Source organism: Drosophila rhopaloa, unplaced genomic scaffold (assembly GCF_018152115.1).
Source record: "Drosophila rhopaloa isolate 14029-0021.01 unplaced genomic scaffold, ASM1815211v1 contig_115, whole genome shotgun sequence".
In the NCBI taxonomy this organism is placed as follows: domain Eukaryota; kingdom Metazoa; phylum Arthropoda; class Insecta; order Diptera; family Drosophilidae; genus Drosophila; species Drosophila rhopaloa.
Genome location: NW_025334990.1, coordinates 9,388,511 through 9,410,945, shown reverse-complemented (window position 1 = coordinate 9,410,945; position 22,435 = coordinate 9,388,511). Strand labels below are relative to the sequence as shown.

At 37.2% G+C, this 22,435-nt stretch overlaps 1 protein-coding gene across 1 annotated transcript; it reads left to right on the top strand.

Moving 5' to 3' along the window:
- The first annotated feature begins 300 nt into the window (after nucleotides 1–300).
- Nucleotides 301–2,825, top strand: LOC108049444. The gene is made up of 2 exons (XM_017130620.1): nucleotides 301–770; nucleotides 1,240–2,825. The coding sequence occupies exons 1-2, from the start codon at nucleotides 396–398 to the stop codon at nucleotides 2,689–2,691; spliced, it is 1,827 nt and encodes a 608-aa protein (XP_016986109.1). The 5' UTR covers nucleotides 301–395; the 3' UTR covers nucleotides 2,692–2,825.
- The last annotated feature ends 19,610 nt before the right edge of the window (nucleotides 2,826–22,435 follow it).

Below are 22,435 nucleotides of genomic sequence, written 5' to 3'. Positions count from 1 at the left end.
CTTTAAACACGCAATAATTGCGTAAACTGATTCTTATACTGAACTGATTCTTGACACTTCCATATCTATAAATATGACTTAAAAATACATTGTAATTCATTATAATTATTAATAACAAAACACTAGCCAATGGAAAATGTACTGTACCTTTCTGAATTTATTTTTCAGAGTAGTTTGTATTGTCGTTTATAAAATCTCAAAATTAAATAAAAAGGAAGATTCGTGTTTCTCCCGAATGTCAAAACCTTAATACAAAATTGAAATGTCTGTCCAAGTAGGTATAGAATCAGCCATCGGAATTTGAACCCTACTGATCCACACACAGTTTTCAACTTTATAATTGAATTTTAATCGAAATTAGCTAATTAAAAGCGTAAATCCAAAATTCAGTCAGAATGTTTTCGTTGGAATCGTCGCGCACTATGACGCCACAGCCGCCCAAGTGCCCGTGCCACCATCCGGAGCGGCGGGATTGCGGGCAGGACAACATGGAACTGGTGGCGAAGTACCGCCAGATGGACATCGAAGACGTCACCGACAGCGTGATGAAGGTGATGCGCATCTGCGGCTTGAAGCCTTGGGAGGTGAAGCGGAGTGCGGGGGTCATCAAGCGGTCGCTGCAGCACTACGAAGAAGTTCTCGAGCGGATTGACCGGGTGCCGCGCAAGCGGTTCGCCAAGGAGAGCTTCCTGCACGGACTGGCCCACGAGGCGCAGATGTCCCGCATGGACTCCCAGATGGCCTATGCGATCACGAAGCGGGCCTTTAAGGTAGGTTAAGACTATTGGATAACTACAAATAAACACATCATAGTTTCATATTTCTCAGTAGAATGACCATCAACATAATACATTTTTATTTCTAAGTGAGTTGTCTGTTTGATAGTCGCATCTTATAATTTGAGTTTTTTTTTATACAACTATAAAAATAGTAACTGGAACGTTACTTAGCCATATATTTTTGGTTCTTAATTACTTCAAGATTTTTGTCCCTTTGAGTGCCTATAATTCCCAACTGGTACTTGGTATTGCTTCGATCATGTCTATTCGACACATTTTTAATACATTCATTATTTTTGGATTACTTTACCTTTCCTTGTTGATTTACCATTTTCGTGGTAAAATCTTTTTACTATAAAGAATAAATAAGAATAAGTTACCGTTTTGTTGGTTAACCTTTTGTTAAGAGTAACCCCTAATAGGTAAAATGACCATTCCTTTATGTATCTTCCTCTGCTAGGCTTTTTACCATGGTACAGGTGCCGGTGGTCTTCACTATGCCAGTCTGCAGGATAAGCTGACCCACGAGATGGAATGCCTCTGGTTGCATGCCGCTCGCCGCACGGCCCAGATCCACGCCGTTTTGGCCGGAATGATGCACTCCGAGGAGATGCTGTTCGAGGAGCGGATCGAGTGCGTCTACAAGGGCCTCCACGATGTCCTGCAAACGCGAGTCCTGTTTGCCGACGACATGACCTGCAACTGTGGACAGAAGTCGGCCACCCAGTCGCAACTGCCGTCCAAAACGGTCTCGATGACCACCCAGTTGGAGGTGCTCTACGCCAGGCAGGACATGGCCGTGAGTACTGCCCCCTCGAAGGCCTCCACTCGGACGGGGACTCAAAAGCCCTCGGCGGCGGTCAGCTCGGCGTCCTCTCGCCACAATCACAGCCTGAAGAAGGCCGACCAGACCATGTCCCAGAAGCAGACTCCTCAGAGCAGCAGTAGCACCATCTCCACCGACCAGCCCAAGTGCAACTGCCCCCATTTGCGATGCTGCCGGGAAGGAGGAGAGGCCCGGGAATGGCCGGAGATCACTGCGGAAAGTAGCCAAGGTCCGTACATCTGCCGCTGGCTGCCCTTCACCGAAGAGGACGAAGACTTCCCCGAGCACCATGTGCCCTTCCCCCCAATGGACGTGGTGTGTCCGCCCTGTTCCAAGGAGGATCTCTCCTGCGACTCGGAGTGCACCTGCACCTGTGGCCAAATCTGCACCTGTCGTCCTGCCTTCGATGATGGTGTTGCTGAGGAGGAGCATCTCGGCGAGAAGTTGTCCAAGAGTGGACTGGAGGACTACGACACGGACTTCTGCTGGGTGGGTCCACTCCGGGGAAGCAGTCGCGAGAGGATGGCCAGGCTGAGGGCAAAGGAAAAGCTTGAGGAGGTGGAGGAGGAGGAGGAGCAAGTCGAGGAGGATCAGGAGATCGAGTGCCGCTGCGACCTCAAGCAGCTGTGCTATCCACACCTCTTCACCTATTTGACTCCATTTAGTATCAAAAAAGAGAGCGAGGAGCAGCCTGAGCAGAAAGTGGAGATGGTGGTGGAGTCTGAGAGTGAAAGTGAGGATCTGCTTTCCAAGCCACCTCCACATGGCGTATCCATGGGTGGCTACCGCTGCTGGGTGAAGCCTCCATCATCACCACATTCCAGCGACGAAACCAAACCAGCACTTTTGTTGGTTTCGGGTGAAAAGGCCAAGCCCAAGTTTCAGATCACGATCAAGGAACAACATCAGTCCCCTCAGCGAAAGAGTGCTCCGCCCGCAGCTCCTCTTCCCAAGGCTCCAGTCCTGCCCAACAAGCCAGCTCCAACTCCGGCGCCCTCAAAGCCTCCACTCGCCCCTCAAAAGCCCGAAGATGACAAGCTCACCAAGGAGGACATCCTTGATATCATTGGCTTGAGGTTTAGATAGTTCAAAGTATCTATTTTTGATTGCCAGAAGCTTGGATTGTCCTTTTGCGGTAAAGTTGTTAATGCTTTTTTTGAATTTGTTAAAATCTCAAAATATATTAATGACGTTAGTTGAAGATCTAAGTCAGTAAGTAATTTCCATCCTATAAAAATCTTTACATATACAAAGATTAACTTTTTACTTGTGGTACCAAACAGAGCTTCATAATTTTTGTGCAACATATAAAGTAAGGCAAAAATTAGCATTTTCCTCGACCTTTTATCCCAGTCCACAAACAGCTTTTTATTAAAAAGAATTATCATAATGCAACTCAAACAAATTCAAAAAAAGTAATTAAAGATATAAAATTACAAAAATTGAATTAAAAAAAAAACATAGGCAATTAAATAATTTAATTAGTATGGACAAAGGCGATTTAAATAAGAAAAACTAAATTCCTTCTATTGCTAGGGGAAACACAAATTCGACTGGTACAAAAAGATATAAAAATACATCAAAACTAAATGCAAGTGAATGACAGATCAAAGGTTGTGTGGCAATCCCAGCTGCGCACACAAGCACTCAGTTTCCGGCACTTAACTAATGTCATGGGGAAATCGAAGTTGGCCAACGCAATTTGCTCTCAAATAGTTTTTGCCAAGTTATTTGATATTTTATTTTTCTATATTTCTACATTTTTATTGTCAAGGGCTTTGTTGCATATTTCTGCGTTTTGCCAGTGCGTGTTTGCATTTGTGTTTTTCTGTTTACCCAACCAACTGTCAATTGATTGTCAAATTATAAAGCGAAAGGCGGTCAGTTCGAAAAGCGAATCAGAGGGTCCCTTGAAAATGTAAACTGTTTGCTTTGTCGCCACTTTGCAACTGAGGAAGGGGAGGAACTGGGATCGAATCGAACCACTTCAGCTGCGAAACTATGCGAAACATTATACAACACGCACCGCCGACAAAACGTTTTCGAAGGACCCACAATGGAAATCAGGAACTGAATCAATTCCTGATTTCTGACACACGATATTTCGCATTGTGTGACAAATAATAGGGGCGGGGTCACGCCCCACAATGGACAGCATTTGGTGTAGTAATTTACAAAACACGATACGTTGTATTTGCATTGTCGATAGTTGATGCCGGGTACACAAATCTCGTTAAAACCGAATCACGTAGGAATTTCATTTTTAAAGTAAGAGTATGGGCAGCTACCGAACTTTTCCGGCTGTCGTAATTGCAGACAAATTGTGAAACGTATTGCCTGACATGGGCGGCACAATACCGGATTTGTTTGGCTTGACAAGGGGCGCTCAAAAGTTTTGTGACAGACGCTTTTAAGCAGAAAATTGTTTGCTCATAACTTTTGACATCCCATTGGGGAAGCACTGGTGGCGCTTTGAAGCCTATCAAAAATAACAATAAAAGGGTAAAATCGGACGGGGGCCTCGAATATTGTATTTTATGTGATTCAATATATGTTTGATAGCACCAGCCACAAAAATAAAATAAACTGTCTGCCTCTAATGACTTGGAAACGTGAATCCCTGTAAGGCAAGCCAGCATTTATTTTTAGGGCTTTACACTGGGCAAAACAATTATGGCATTCCTTTGTATTACCAATTAAAAATGTATGGTTATAGGGCTAATATAATATAATAATAAATTATCCAAGAGAATATACTCTTTTTAAAAGCCCTTAGCTATATTTTATGCCAACATTCTCATTTCAGGATTCAAAAATTGTTTAGGTATTTCATTATTAATTCCTATTTTACACTGCCCTCAAACTCTGTGTAACTTTCAACAGAAGCTAAAAGTTTTGTTGTACTTTCAACAGTTTTTTGTTCTACCACAAATCGTTGACTTTGAGTGGAGGATCCCTTTGGCCTCCATAAAGTTTAAGTGAGTCTTCATTGCAAAGCCTGTCCGATGGCCATAAATTTCTAGTTTACTTTGCGTCCCAGTCCGTCGAAGAAGGCCATTAAAAAATTCCTGGTCGCATCGAGTGTCTGGAGCTCTTGTTATGACCACGGGATGATGCGCATTGCTCATTAACACGAAACTAATTAATTGCGCAATTCAGCTAAACTATCGTGTAGCGAAGGGTAGACATTACCGGCTCTTGATTGATCGCCCGACGTCGTCTGCGTGATCTTGCAGGGCTAACGAGTTGGACCTCAAGGGGCACGGGGTGAAGGGGTGAAGGGGGGTCCGCCATTGCATTTTAAACGCTAATTTATTGTTAACTGCACCATGTTGCCGGTATGCAAAAATACAGCACGGCATATGCAATTAATTGTAACAAGGCCCGCTAGTCAGGCGGCCAAGCGAGCAGCCTTTAACGAGGCTAAGACAGGGGTACATTCAGAAAAAAATGGTGTGAAATGAGGGTTCATTTTGTTGTATTCCAAAGCGGAAATAACCAATACGTGCTAAATTAACGACTCTGGTAATACACAATTTAACCTTTACTTAGCCTTATTAAATAACTGTCTCGAAAACAAATATAAGAAATTTCATCAATATAGTTCTTAAAGACTTTTAATCTGATGTCAGTAGCTATTACATTCCAAAAAGCCATGAACCTGCAAAAAATTCTTTATTAAATAACTGTCTTAAAAAAAAAATACAAGAAATTACTTCAATATATTTCTTTAAACTTTTAATCCGATGTCAGTACCTACTACATTACAAAAAACATTAACCTTCTATAGTTTTGTATTTAATGTGTTCGCGAATAATAACAAGTCTGAACCTTCAACATATGTGCGTATATGTACAAATACATACCTCTATTTATGCTTTCTTAAATGAATTCTAAACTATATATTTATCTATTTTAATTGGGTACTAGTTTTTAAATTTGGAACCTTTTTTAATTTTATTTTTCAATTAACTAAAATTTCTTTGATCAAAAATCAGATCTCATTAGATAAAATGGATCATGTTTGTAACCATTATGAAATAGCCTAAATTAATTAAAAAATCGAAATAGTTCACGAAATATATTTGTTTCATGGCTTTTATGTTTTTCTCTCTGCAGAGGCAAAGACTTAAACTAAATGTGAAACGGAGACGGTGCATTTGGATTGGCAACACTTTCCAACTGCACTCGAACGCGTGTTAACCCGCTGCAATTTACGTGTTAATTTGGAGTCGTGTCTCGGCAAATGTTTGGCTGCCCCCGAAAGACTTCTGGCCAATGCCGGCAGCCTCACTTTTACCCGAATTCGGCGTATTTAGGCGAAAGTTTTGGCCAAGTAAAGTGCCTGGCCAATATGCGAAGGTGGAAGCGTAATGCATGTGTTGCCGGTAATTGCCAGGGGGCGAAAAGCAGCTGCATTGGCATTAGGCATTAGGCCGGGCAAATTCCAGGGAAAGCAGCCACTTAGTAACTGGCCTGGTGGGGCAAACACACTAGATTGATATTCCACAAAGCCGCCATTATCCGGTAAATAACTCCAACAACTGCACAATTGGCAACTGAAACTTTAACTATTCGCTGACGAAAAGAGTCAAAACAAAGCACAACAACATTTTGAATACTTCGCATCTCATACAACACTGCGAAATCTCACGAATCCACTCGGCAAAATCCAGAGGCAAAGCGTTCTATGGCAACTATGCAACCATCAATCAGACCAACTCGCTCGCAACTATTTTCAAAATCAATAAATACCCATAAAGTTGTTGGCGAAACTTTGGCTTCCGCAATTCTATATAAGTACTAGCATTTATCTAACCGTATATATACGACCAGCAGATGAATGCTGACAGCCAACTAGCTTTTGAATACGAAAATGCTTGCCATAGTTTGGGGAATGTTTCGAAAACTTTTACGCAAAATCCGTACCCGAAACGAGAGCCAGAAAACCAAAAGCCGAGACCGCAGAACGCAGAACCCAAAACGCAGAACGCAATACGCACAATAGAACGCCCCCAGTTATCCCCCCTAGATATCCATAACATCTGGCTCAGCGAAGCTTCAGCTTGTTTGCGGTTTTGAGTATCTATCGGATGCAGTTGCGATGCCAAGATACTCGCACTTGCAGTACTTGCAGTTCGCCGCCGCCGTCCTTTTTTTTTCGGCGGTAAATAGTTGAGAGTTTAGCATGTTGCAAAGCCTGTCGCTGCGGCCTGAAATGGCTCACACAGACGCACAAACACACAGCGACAACAAATCATTGGGCTTATGACACTGGCAACATGTGTAGCCGCTCAAAATATTTAACCGCAGCCAAAGCTCTCCGAAAATCAGCAGCTACAGTTTGATTAATGGCGGCATTCAAAGGCCTACAACTGCATGAGCGTTTTCAACTGCATGTATCCATCAGATACGTAGTTTGTCAACGACGCTTTCCACCGACATAATCATCAATTAATGCGCTATTAATAGAGGCCTTCCCCCAGTCGAAGATGGGAAAGGGGGCCAACACTTAGGGCCCGACATGTGTTAGTGTCAACTTGATTGAGCTGAGGCCCACGAAAAATTTAACAAAGAAATGGGAAACTCTGTCAGCGAAAGTAGAAGCAGGAATGCCCTTTGTAAAAGTCTCTCAAATGACTTTTCAATTAAACGGTATTACATCCTGAGAACCCTTTTGTACGTTTCATAACCAACTAACCCCTCAAACGTCATAGCCCCTACCCAAACATCCACCTAATTGCTGCCAAATTATGGAGCCATTAAAAATTCAATTCATGGCCCAGTTCGATTTGAATTAATCAATCAAAACCGACATACTTTGACTTATTATCAAAAAATTCAACCCAACTCTTTGATTCGAAGGTCGCGCCAGCTAATTTACTGGCCATAATTAGCATGGGCCAACGAAATGTTTGGGAACATTTTACAGTATTTCAAGCTGCTGCATTTGGTAATGCGATGGGATGGGCCGCAGATAGATAATTTTCCATGGCAGTGCCACAGTGAGTGTGTGGCATATGCATTAACCCCTTGATTTCGGGCTCTTAGCTGGCACGCAACGGCCTTGTTTCGATGGCCAGGGTTTTCTTGGCTTAAATGCTTGGCTGCACTTGGAAAAATATTTTTCAAAAAATCAACTTAATAATTTAAAATATAAATAAGAAAGACTTTTTAAAGATTTATAACGAAATATTGTAGATATATGTATGAAATGGTATTTTAAATTAAGTTTAATTTAAAACAAGAAAGGAAAGCTAACTTCGGGCGGAGCCGAAGTTGATATACCCTTGCAGAATACTCTGTAAATTATATTTTGCAAAATTATTCATATGATGCATTCTTAATACTCATAAAAAATCCCAACTTCGTAACTTTAAAAACACCAAAGTTATGGCATTTCCGATCAATCAGTTATATGGCAGCTATAGGATATAGTCGGTCGATCCTTATGAAGTTTGGTAGGTCGGATTGATTGGCCAAAAATAAAACCCATAGAAAATCCCAACTTCCTAACTTTACAAACACCAAAGTTATGGCATTTCCGATCAATCAGTTATATGGCAGCTATAGGATATAGTCGGCCGATCCTTATAAAATTTGGTACGTCAAATTGATTGGCCAAATGTAAAACCCATAGAAAATCCCAACTTCCTAACTTTAAAAACACCAAAGTTATGGCATTTCCGATCGTTCAGTTATATGGCAGCTATAGGATATAGTCGGCCGATCCCGGCCGTTCCGACTTATATACTGCGTGCAAAGGAAAGAAGGGTGTGTGCAAAGTTTCAATTCGATAGCTTTAAAACTGAGAGACTAGTTTGCGTAGAAACAGACAGACGGACAGACGGACAGACGGACAGACAGACGGACAGACGGACAGACGGACAGACGGACATGGCTATATCAACTCAGGAGGTGATCCTGATCAAGAATATATATACTTTATATGGTCGGAGATGTCTCCTTCACTGCGTTGCACACTTTTGACCAAAATTATAATACCCTCTGCAAGGGTATAATGAAGGATGTATTGTGTTTGCAAATAAGAAAAAGAATACTTTATATTTCGGTACATTATATATTATTAAAGGAACACAAAAGCCAATTTGAAATATAATTATGCAAATATTTTGGATTGGTATATTATTGCCCCTTATTTTGATCAATTGATCTCTTATAAATCCATTCCATTTAAGATCGCATTTGTTTCCCGTGCACATTACTTTCATCTGCATATTATTGCCGCTGGTTATTTGAAGAAGTCTTTGCAGACTGTTTACCGTGTGGTTACAGTTGCAGTTGATCTTAAGTGCGGTCCTGACCCGAAGTCTCCGAGAATAATCTTTCATAATTAACCGGCAAGGGGCTTATACTGGGATGCTTTGTAGAATTTGTACGGTGATCAGTGGATGCCATCATCATCGACCTTCCCCTGATTTCGTATGCAGCCCAGCCAGCTGGGATGCCATGAACTTCATACAAACACCGCACGCTGTTCATCCTAAAGATGCAAAAACTTTTACATTTAACCGCATTTATGGGGCCGCTGCCAGCTGCTGCTGCTTCTTGGAACCCAATGTTCAGCGGTTGGGGGGCAAAAACCTTTGGAAGCTTTCGAAAAGATTTTCACCTTTTATATTAGATGCCGGGCGAAAGTTTATTGTTTTCCTCAAGTTCGCGCTAGGCAACCAGCGCAGGCTGGGAAAGCACTCCATTTCCATTTCCATTCCCGCTCACACTTCAATTTCCATGCGAAAGGATAAGCCAGGACCACAGCCAAAGGATCCGAGTGTGTGTGTTTGTGATATGTAAAATTGATTTGCCAACGCTCCCAGTGAGTAGCTGCCGTTTGTTTGCTTTGTTTAGGGATAATCCCATACATTAGACCTGTGTAAGGGGCTTGCTTTGGCCGCTGTTATTTTATTCGTCTTGTGTGCTTTTTGGCTAAAAACTGATTCTCAAGGTATTTGTGCATTCCGAGAAAATTTTATAGCCATAAATGTGCCAGATTTGCGTTTACTCGTGAGGATTACGTCCCCATCTTTCCCAGCTAGGAAGCGAAACTTTCCGAATTCACATAAAATTAGCAAATATTACATTTGCGACCGGGAAGAGCTCCCAAAAGGTTGAGCATCCTTCTCAGCTCTCAGCTCCTGGCACTCAGCTTCTGTCTCCCGCAGCCGGACTCGAGTTTATTTTGTATATTTTAAGAAAACTTTTTTATTGCCGTAAACAAAGTTTGCCACGCAACGGGGAGTTATTTAACGTATATAACTAAAAAAAATAAGAAAAGAAAAAAAAGAATTTCTAGCCAGCGAAAAGAACGTCTAAGGAATAAGTCAGCGAAGTGGAAAGGCTCTTTCTATCCAGAATCCTTACTTTTGGCCCAACTCACATGTTGGATGGCGCTGATTGACTCGCTTTTTCGGGGGGCGGCCGGAGGTGGGCGTGGCCTGCATAAATGGGTCCCAGACAATGCCGCCGATACGCACGCAGATAGGTTAATGTTAATGTGTGCGCCGGAAAGTTTCCAGTTTTGTTGTTGGCAATTTACAGTTTATCGGTTATGTCATCTAAATGGGCGTCATGCGATTTGCTTCCCATTATCATTTACCGCAGATGATAGCGCATCATTGAGGGCTGGAAAGTTTAAATTACGACCTTATCAACTCTTGGCCAAGAGTGGATAGACTCTATTACCAGATATTGGTGAAAAAAGTTAAGGACCAATAATTATTATACATTGTTGAATTTTCCGACGGTATAAATTATATTTTATATATATTATAAAAAATATATATAAATTAAAAATAGGTGTCCATACCGTTTGCGAGGTCAGTTCCAAAGCGAGAACTTAACATTTTACCAATTCCTTTCTTATATGTGCAAATCAAGTTTTAAGATATTATCTAAACTACTATATAAAAGTCTTCGAATAAAAAATGGGTCAGTGGTAAATTCCTACCAGAGCGGATTGACATAAAAATCTAGAAAAATCCGCATAATTCTGAAATAATTAGGAGACGTGTGTGAGGTACAAATTAAAACAATAAACGACCCCAAAGTGCCCCAAAATTCGATTCGTTTTTTTTTAAATTCTTTCTTTTGCCATTTTTCTGTTATATATGTTGTTAAAATGGTTTAAAAAAATTATGATCATAATCTTATGGCATAGCCGCAACTAACTGCATTTAAATTTTTTGGAAATTCAGCCTCCTTAACCAAGTCCCCAATATTTTCCAATTCTCTTATGCGTGACGTCACGGCCTCCACATATGTTTGTATGTATGTTCTGCTGGCGCACTTTGCATTAAGTCGTAAATGAGTGTATGTAGCATTTTAAGTGTGACCGCGCAGGGGAAAAAATGAAAATACCAGTCACAAAAAATTTAAAATGCGCGGTTAAAAAATCGATTATATCGCAAATCTTTTCATTTGTTTTCAAATGTTGAGTTATCTACAAACTTTGGATTTGTAAAAAACAAAAATAAACCATGATACGCTCTGCTATGTACACACACACGCACGAAATATGTATATCCAAAAAATCAAGATAATACTGATATCCTTTTGCTAAAAGAATATTTAATTTACATTTCCACAACAGATTTAAGACATTTTGTAACCGATTTTTGTCATTTAAAATTCAAATCGCATTGATAATATTAAAAGAACATTAAATATTCAAACCAATTGATTCTCACGCTCTTTATTACACGTGCCTCATATTGTTTAAACAAATGCAAATGTTTAAACAATTTGATTCACGGCGTCCCCCACCTGTCTTTATCTAAACTACTATATAAAAGTCTTCGAATAAAAAATCGGTCAGTGGTAAATTCCTACCAGAGCGGATTGACATAAAAATCTAGAAAAATCCGCATAATTCTGAAATAATTAGGAGACGTGTGTGAGGTACAAATTAAAACAATAAACGACCCCAAAGTGCCCCAAAATTCGATTCGTTTTTTTTTAATTCTTTCTTTTGCCATTTTTCTGTTATATATGTTGTTAAAATGGTTTAAAAAAATTATGATCATAATCTTATGGCATAGCCGCAACTAACTGCATTTAAATTTTTTGGAAATTCAGCCTCCTTAACCAAGTCCCCAATATTTTCCAATTCTCTTATGCGTGACGTCACGGCCTCCACATATGTTTGTATGTATGTTCTGCTGGCGCACTTTGCATTAAGTCGTAAATGAGTGTATGTAGCATTTTAAGTGTGACCGCGCAGGGGAAAAAATGAAAATACCAGTCACAAAAAATTTAAAATGCGCGGTTAAAAAATCGATTATATCGCAAATCTTTTCATTTGTTTTCAAATGTTGAGTTATCTACAAACTTTGGATTTGTAAAAAACAAAAATAAACCATGATACGCTCTGCTATGTACACACACACGCACGAAATATGTATATCCAAAAAATCAAGATAATACTGATATCCTTTTGCTAAAAGAATATTTAATTTACATTTCCACAACAGATTTAAGACATTTTGTAACCGATTTTTGTCATTTAAAATTCAAATCGCATTGATAATATTAAAAGAACATTAAATATTCAAACCAATTGATTCTCACGCTCTTTATTACACGTGCCTCATATTGTTTAAACAAATGCAAATGTTTAAACAATTTGATTCACGGCGTCCCCCACCTGTCTTTATCTAAACTACTATATAAAAGTCTTCGAATAAAAAATGGGTCAGTGGTAAATTCCTACCAGAGCGGATTGACATAAAAATCTAGAAAAATCCGCATAATTCTGAAATAATTAGGAGACGTGTGTGAGGTACAAATTAAAACAATAAACGACCCCAAAGTGCCCCAAAATTCGATTCGTTTTTTTTTAAATTCTTTCTTTTGCCATTTTTCTGTTATAAATGTTGTTAAAATGGTTTAAAAAAATTATGATCATAATCTTATGGCATAGCCGCAACTAACTGCATTTAAATTTTTTGGAAATTCAGCCTCCTTAACCAAGTCCCCAATATTTTCCAATTCTCTTATGCGTGACGTCACGGCCTCCACATATGTTTGTATGTATGTTCTGCTGGCGCACTTTGCATTAAGTCGTAAATGAGTGTATGTAGCATTTTAAGTGTGACCGCGCAGGGGAAAAAATGAAAATACCAGTCACAAAAAATTTAAAATGCGCGGTTAAAAAATCGATTATATCGCAAATCTTTTCATTTGTTTTCAAATGTTGAGTTATCTACAAACTTTGGATTTGTAAAAAACAAAAATAAACAATGATTCGCTCTGCTATGTACACACACACGCACGAAATATGTATATCCAAAAAATCAAGATAATACTGATATCCTTTTGCTAAAAGAATATTTAATTTACATTTCCACAACAGATTTAAGACATTTTGTAACCGATTTTTGTCATTTAAAATTCAAATCGCATTGATAATATTAAAAGAACATTAAATATTCAAACCAATTGATTCTCACGCTCTTTATTACACGTGCCTCATATTGTTTAAACAAATGCAAATGTTTAAACAATTTGATTCACGGCGTCCCCCACCTGTCTTTATTATTAATATAATCTTTTTCTTTTGCATACTTCTTTACGTCCCATTAAATGACCGTTTGCTGTAATTAATTCAAGTGAAACATAACCTGTTGGTCGTGTACAAATACTTCATTATTTGCCAATTGTTTTTTTTTTTTTATGTGTGGAAAGAAGGTGTGTAAAGAGGGGTTGGGGGCCCAAAAACGCCAAAACTGTAATTAGGTGATAGATGGACAGCCTCTTAAAATTGTTAACCAAGATAAAAATAAAGGAAATTGTATTATTGGGGACGCATTTAACTTTTCCTTTGGCATATTTCTTAATTTTTCTTACATAAATATTTGCTTTCCTTATAAGCGTTGTCTACTGTGGATTCTCTTTTAAACTTCTTCTAAATCGTCAACAGTATGTGATTTTTTATTAACCCTTTCGTTACCAATGTGCATAAAATTACCTTTTCTACATTCTTCGGTTGTAATAGTAATAGTACATTAATATTATTTGTCAAGCAATAACATCACTAGAAGAAAGTAAACATAGCATGGCTTAAATGTTAAAAAAATGTATATTTGTTAAATTAAAATTTTAATTCTTTAATTTCAATTTGTAATTAAAAAAAAAAAAAAAAAATTAAAAATTAAAAATAAAGAGTTCTAATCTAAATATAAACAAAAACAATGAAGAGTCTTAATTTTAGATTGTTTTTGAAAAACACTTTGTTTTTATTTTTGTCCTTCAATATAATGTATCGCCCTTAACTGCAAAACAAAAGATGTGGCAAAATAAAATGTAAGCGATCGGTATTTAAAAAAAAATTAAAATTAATATAATTATAGAAAAAGATCCTACCATATTTAAAATCTTCGGCACAAAAAGGTTAAGTTCAAAGAGAGGGAAGTAAACTGATGGAATACGCACACATACATCCGTAATTCGGCAAATTTGGACTTATATATGTTTTTAGGCAGCAATTCTGTCAGTTTTAAAATGAATCCCCATGGAAATGGTGCTGGGCAGTGGGTTGCATGGCAACCCAATTACACGGCAGCTCCAGCTAGCTATTCGTATCCGTATCAAGCTGCAGTTCCGCCTCCAGTTGTGTGCCAACACGTCCCGCAACCCGTACCCGTCCAGCACTTCACGCAGCATTTCCCGCAACACGTTGCGCAACATGTACCGCAACATGCGCAATGTGTTCAGGTGAAATCAATAGATGAGCAAGAAACTAAAAATTTTATGGGAAAAAACAAACGACAACAAAACTGGGTTAACATTAACCAGCAATTGAAAACGCAAAATAAAACCATAAAAACTTTGACGCAAACGTGCAAGAGGATGCAGAACGAATTAAAAACAATGAAGAAGAAGGTAGCAGACCTGGAAAAAACTCACGAAAACGTATCTCTTATGGAAAGGAGATTTAAGAACCTGTGCCTTCAGCCAGGTCGTAGACCTTCAATTTAATCAAAATTGTTAATTTTTTGACAAAAATAAAATTTAAAAATTTAAGTTTTTTGTTTTTTATTCTTTTTTTTTCTCATCTTTAGCAAAATTGCAAGTGAACAACAATAAAACCAACCATTTAATCTTCTCCTTTTGCATACATTTGTACTTCTCATTAAATGATCTTTTGCTGTAATGCATTTAAGTGGCAATATAGCTCAGGTGTTAGAGGTTGTATATAAATGTAATGTGATCTGTAGGTCGTGGGTTCAAACCCACTTCAGTTCTTGCCAAAAATGATGTTGACATTTTTTTTTTTGGGAAGTGAAATCCAAGATTGGTAAGAACTCGGTTTGAAAACACGACCCTTAAATTGCAAGGAAACCACATCGTACAACAACACCAACTCTTTAGGAAACATTTCATCTTTTTCTTTTGCTACTTCTTTCGTTCCATTAAATCAGTGGTGGCCAGCAGAAGCAGCACACATACAATGATTCTGCTTGACAGCGTACGTGAGCACTGCCTCTGCTGGCCACCACTGCATTAAATGACCGTTTGCTGTAATTAATTCAACTGATAGTTTAGCTCAGGTGGTTAGTGTAGCACGTAAATGCAACATAACCTGTTGGTCGTGGGTTCAAGCCCACTTTAGTTCTTGCCAATATTGATGTTGGCATTATTTTTTTTTACTTTGTAAACTATTTTTATGTGCCATCATATATTACGTAATCAATTATTCAATCTTATTTGAAAAAGAGATTAATGGTGGACCATGTTTTTGGGGGTCCAAAAGCGTAAAAAATTATTATTATGGGCCTATACTTCATTTTAAAACACTTTTTTTCTGTTCGTCTAATTTACTTCTTTGGTGGAGTGCAGCTGCACATAGAATAAAGAGAGAGATGAGAGAATAATTAAATTAACGGTTTTTTTTGTTTTTGTTAGATATATACGTAAGAGATTTTCTGCATTTTTATTTTCTCTTATTTTCTCAACATTAATTTTGGCAAAAGGATTGAATTAGCTTCTCCTATACTTTAATCTGCCAATTTTTAGCGAGCTTGGTGGGCTAGAGTGTAAATGCATCTATAAGTAATGTATGCGGAATGAGGGGGGCTTTTCGTTTTATGGGTTCAAGTCCCGCCCAAAGCTTCCTAATTTTACTTCTTTTTTTTTGTAATGCAGATTTTTATTCACAACACAAAAACTAATAAAAACGAAAGCTAAAGGAGGAAGTTAAGAGAAATATAGTGTGTAGTAATATGCTTTGCAAAACATATTTCTTTACTTTGTCTGCAAATTTGTTTCAGAGTTTTCTCTTGGCAATTAGTTATCGTTGAGTTCTCTTGATGATAAGAAGAAAACGTGTTGTAATCAATTTTAATACATTAAAACAAGTTAAATTGTGATTACGCAAATTTTTGTTTAAACTTTATTTACGTTAACCATTTTGTGGTAAGTCAGAATCTTTCCTAATTAAAATTAAGTTGATATTTGGTTGCCAAGGCGGAGAGTGTGTAACAATACTCTTAACACTGAAAATAATTTCAGTGGTGCCATTCAACTATTTATTAAAGCTATATAAAAATAAGTTGTTTAACCGATTAGACCTTGAGTTTAGAAAATAACTCTATAGCTAACCCTATAGCTTTAATGGTCAAAATAACAAACTTTTGTTTGTTGGATTGTGAAAATAAGCGTTAACATTTTGAAAAAAATAATTTTCAAAACTGTTGCTTTAAGCATTCTATCTGTAATCGGCAGATTATTTTTAAACTTAAAATTTCCTAATATTTTAAAATCTAAATAGCTTTAATTTGGTTAGCTTTTTGGTTGCCAAGGCGAAGTTTGTATAACACACTCTGTAATCTCAAAATAATTTGAGTAACGTCTATTAAACCTATTACAAAAGCTAAACAACAAAAAGTTATATTAAACCGGTTAGACCTTGAGTTTAGAAAATAACTCTATAGCTGCTTCTATAGCTTTAATGGTCAAAATTACAAACTTTTGTTTGTTAGATTGTAATTTAAGCGTTATACATTTTGAAAAATATAATTTTCAAAACTGTTGCCTTAAACAATCTATCTGTAATCGGCAGACTTCTTAAAAACTTGAAATTTATTAACATTTCAAAATTAAGTTACATTTAGTTTTGCATGAAAATTATTTAAATAACATATGATACGCATGTAACTTTTTAGTCTTAACTAACTGAATTAATATCTTTATATCTGCAAATCTTTGTTGTGCAGTGTGAAATTATTTTGCAATATATTTTGCAATATATAAACATCAATATTACTATTGCAAAAACTTATATATTTAAAAAGTTAGATAAATAACTATTTAAATTACAAGTATATTTTAATAGCATTTTGAAATATTGATTTTTTTCTAGATTTACTGCTTACAATGGAAGTAGAGTATTTAAATATAGATGGTGCTCCGGTACCTCACTCTGTTATACCTATAACAGGTGATGGAGCTTGCTTATTCCGGGCTGTGTCCTACGTTTTGTTTGACAATGAAAGTTATGCTCAAGTCATTCGAAAATCAATAGTTCGATTAATAGTTTCCCAATTTAGTTCATTTGTTGATGACACATGTAATTTTAACGGAGATAATTATGCCAATCCTGTGGATTATGAAAATGACATGATTAAACCGCACACGTTTGGTTCGTATGCTGAACTAAAAGCTGCTGCTAAATTGTACCCTATTTATATTGAAGTTTACTTTAATCAAACGCTCATTGCAGTTGCTGGTACAGAGGGCAGTACCATAAAAAGATTTCGTTTCAGTGGAAGCTTATCTGGTGGACATTATGATGTCTACAAGCCTATTGAAACCTTTAATGATAGAAGCTCTCCCACTCAAAATATATTAGAAGTTCCTTCTATGAAAAAAAAGAACATTCAAAGAAGAGGTGAACTTACTGATTTTTCTCGAAAAAAACAGAAAAAGATTGAAAATAAGAACTATCATGTTAGGCATCGTGAGGAAATTCAAACTGCAAAAAAAACACAACAAAAGAATACAAAGAGTGCACATTCGTGGAAAGTAAAACATAATTCCGCTTTTTTATACGATTTAAATCTGGCATACAATTCTGATAAATCAGTTGATATTGGAATAATGAATAAGAGATGCTCATTTTGTGGCGCCTTAAAATGGAAGGAAGAGTCAAAAGGTATGTGTTGCAAAGAGGGAAAAGTCCAGCTTCCATCTCTTAAAACATTACCAGATCCTCTTTTAAGTCTTTTAAATGGTGATCACCCAGACCATACACATTTTATGGGGCTTACCAGAAAATATAATAATTGTTTTCAAATGACTTCATTTGGTGCGACAAAAGTTATTAATGAAGGTTATATGCCCACATTTAAAGTACAGGGGCAAGTTTACCACTTAGTTGGTAGCGTTTTGCCAGCTTCTAAAGAAGAAGCTCAGTTTCTCCAAATTTATTTTATTGGTGAGGACAATGTAGAAGCCGATTTCAGGTGTAAAAACAGTCCTGGAGTTAAAAATGCGTTAGTTAAATCACTACAGTTGATGCTGCATGAAAGTAATCCATATGTTAAGGATTTTAAAACTGCTCTTAAAAGAGTTCCGAAGAATTGTAGCCAATTTAAAATGGTTATTCACGCCAATAAAAAGCCTGTTAGGGCTCATAGAGGTCGTTATAACGCACCCCAAGCAAATGAGGTCGCTTTGGTATTAGTTGACCAACAATTTGAAAAAAGGGACATTATTATTGAGGGTTATAATAATCAGTTAAAAAGAATCAGTGAACTTCACCGATCTTATGACGCCCTACAATATCCATTAATGTTTTGTCATGGAGAAGATGGTTACACTATAGATATACCCAAAATTGACCCCGTTTCAAAAAAAAAGTTAAGAAAACAGTCTCAGCGTTAGATTTTTACAGTTTCCGAATAATGCTTAGAGAAAATGTATGGAATCACCTGCACTATTTTAGAGCTCTCTTTAGTCAATTTTTGGTTGATATGTATGCTAAAATAGAAACAGAAAGGCTTAATTTTATTCGGCTAAATCAAAAAAAGCTGAGAGCAGAAAGCTACATACATCTTCAAGATGCTATAGGTAGGAATGATGTAGATTTAGCACAGTTTGGACAGATGGTAATTTTACCTTCATCCTTTACTGGCTCGCCACGGTACATGCACGAAAAAACTCAAGATGCCATGACATATGTTCGTTATTATGGTCGTCCTGATCTTTTTATTACATTTACCTGTAATCCTAAATGGAAAGAAATTAAAAGTGCACTATTTTTAGGGCAGAAGCCTCACGATCGGCATGATATCATTGCTCGAGTCTTTCATTTAAAGGTCAAAGCTATAATGTCTTTAATTAATAGTCATAGTTTGTTTGGGGAAGTGCAATGCTTTATGTATACGATAGAGTGGCAGAAACGTGGTCTCCCACATGCACATATACTGATTTGGTTAAAGTCTAAGATCACGCCTCAACAAATTGATTCAATTATATGTGCAGAAATTCCAGATTCTGAAAAGGATCCTCTCCTATATGAGATTGTTAAGGCTAATATGATTCATGGACCATGTGGCCGCTTAAACCTAAAATCGCCCTGTATGAACGAGGGTAATTGTTCCAAAAAGTTTCCGCGATCGTTGCTTAATGAAACTGTTACTGGAAAAGATGGTTACCCTAAATATAGGCGAAGAGCACCTGAAGATGGTGGCTTCACCATGGAAATTAATGGAAACATAATTGACAATAGGTGGGTAGTGCCCTATAATTGTGTTCTCCTGCGGACCTTTGAGGCTCATATTAATGTAGAGCTCTGTAGTTCAATTAAATCCATTAAATACGTTTGCAAATACATCAATAAGGGCAGTGATCAAGCTACATTTACTGTGGAAAGCCCTACTAATGAGGTTCAACTATATCAAAGCGGTCGATATATCAGTAGTTCTGAAGCAGTGTGGAGAATTCTTGCATTCCCCATACATGAAAGGTATCCGGCAATTGTACATTTGGCCGTGCATTTGGAAAATGGTCAACGGATATATTTTGATCCTAATAATCAAAATCAATTAGTTAACCAGTTAACCAACGCTTCAATAACGACACTGACTGGGTTTTTCGAACTTTGTAAAACGGATTCATTTGCAAGGACCCTTCTTTATGTTGAAGTACCTTCCTATTTCACGTGGAACAATAAAAAGTTCCAAAGGAGAAAGAGAGGTAATATTGTACCTGGTTTTCCTGGAATTAGAATGGATGATGTTTTAGGTCGAGTGTATACCATACACCCTAAAAATAGTGAATGCTATTACCTAAGACTACTTCTTCATGAAGTGCGGGGACCAACCTCATTCTTATTTCTTAAAACAGTTAATAACATTACGTATGCTACATTTCAATTGGCATGTAAGGCTTTGGGCTTACTAGAAGATGACACACACTGGGAATATACCCTAAAGGAAGCAGCTTTATGTAAATCGCCAATTCAATTACGTGATTTATTTGCGGTGATGTTAGTAAATTGTCAAATGGCTGATGCCGCACATCTTTGGGAAATGTATAAAGAAAGCTTTTCAGAAGACATTTTGTACGAGTTTTCTCTAATAGTGGCAGAAGTCAATCAAGATCTACTGGATAGAGTGTTTAATAAATGTCTTATTTTAATCGAAGATATAACACTGTCCATTGGAGGTACGTGTCTATTAGACTATGGTTTGCCCGAACCGATTAGAGTTAGTAGACCACTTCAAAATAGGGAATATTTAAACGAAATAAATTACAATATTAATGAATTCGAATTAAGTAAAGACGAAAATTCCCTTAACGATGAGCAAAGAATGGCATTTCAAAAAATATTACAAAGTGTTCAAAATGAAAACGGTGAAATATTTTTTTTGGATGCCCCCGGTGGCACAGGCAAGACATTTTTATTGAATTTGTTGTTAGCAAAATTACGACATAATAATAATGTAGCATTGGCTGTTGCTTCTTCAGGTATAGCTGCTACGCTGTTAAATGGGGGACGCACAGCCCACTCTGTGTTTAAACTCCCATTGGATTTAATAAATGTAGAAACACCATGTTGCTCAATATCTAAACGGTGTAATATGGCATTGGTTTTTCAAGAATGTAGACTTATTGTTTGGGATGAATGCACAATGGCTCATAAGAGTGCTTTTGAAGCGTTGGATAGAATGTTGAAAGATATTCGTGGTAATGATTTTCTAATGGGAGGTATGACGGTTTTATTATCTGGAGATTTTCGTCAAACGCTTCCTGTAGTTCCTCGAGGAACAAGGGCAGATGAAATACAAGCCTGCTTAAAATCATCATTTCTTTGGCCTACTATTCAAAAATTGTGCCTAACAAAAAACATGCGTGTGCATTTAAAAGGCGATACAACTGCTGGAATTTTTGCACATACATTATTGAGAATTGGAGACGGTCTTTTTCCAACTGTCGAAGGAAAAATAATTATTCCTTCAGGTTTAGGAACTGTTGTAACTTCCCTTGAGGAGCTCACATCAAATATATTTCCGAAAATTTCAAAAATCTCAACCAAATCATTAGATTGGTTTTCGGAGAGAGCAATATTAACTGCTAGAAATGATAGAGCTGTGGTAATAAATAACATACTGTTAAAATCATTTGATGGTATTGAAGTTACGTATAAGTCTATTGATTCAGTCACTGAAGTTGATGAAGCAGTTCATTTTCCGGTTGAATTTCTCAACCAACAAAATCCACCTGGACTTCCCTTACACATTCTAAAGCTTAAGATTGGTGCACCAATTATGCTGTTGAGAAATTTAAGACCTCCAAAACTATGTAACGGTACAAGATTGCAAGTAAAAGCTCTTCATAACAATTTAATCGAAGCTGTGGTTTTTACTGGCTGTGCCAAAGGAGAAATTGTTTTTATACCACGAATACCCCTAATACCATCAAATCTACCGTTTCAGTTTAAAAGACTTCAGTTCCCTGTAAAAGTTTGCTTTGCAATAACGATAAATAAATCGCAAGGTCAGACCTTAAAACTAGCTGGACTAGATTTAAGGGACGATTGCTTCTCTCATGGTCAGTTTTATGTGGCCTGTTCAAGAGTTAGCTCCTCTGAGTCTTTAATTATTTTAGCGCCAGAAGGAAAATCAAAAAATATCGTTTATAGAGAAGTCTTGCAAAAATGTTAAACATTTCTAATTAAAATGCACTGTGGAATAGGCCTCATGGGGAAACCACAAAAAAAAAAACGCGCCAAAACCTCTACCTCTATGGTGGTGTGGAAATGTGGAATGGTTTTAGTTTAAATAAAGTAAAAAAAAAAAAAAAAAAAAAAAAATTTTAAGCGATATAGTTAGAAATTGCTAATCATAATTTTTTTTTTTTTTTTTTTATTAATTTTTTTTTTTTTTTTTTTTTTTTTTTTTTTTTTTTTTTTTTATATAATTATTAATTTAAAAAAAGTTAATCAAAAGTATAGCAATTTTAAGCGATTTTCCTAATTCATGTTTGATATTCCGCACCCATCAATCGAAACAGAAATAATCACTCATGTGTCCACAAATCGGATCTGTGATTTATAACGACTTTAAGCAGAACATAATGCACTCAGACTTGGAATTATCTCGACTACATTTGAGGCAGCCCCGCGAAAAGCAGCCAAATTAATTACAGCAGTTTGTAAGACACACGCACTACAAGTCAGCGCAGTCCCCCTGGAAAATCCACTCGCCCGAAAGTCCACGCTTATCCGACGGTTTGTTTCCCCCGGTTTTGTTGCCCCTTGTGGAGTGTCGCTGGATGCAGTTGCAGTTGCATCCAGTGGGATCCGCGG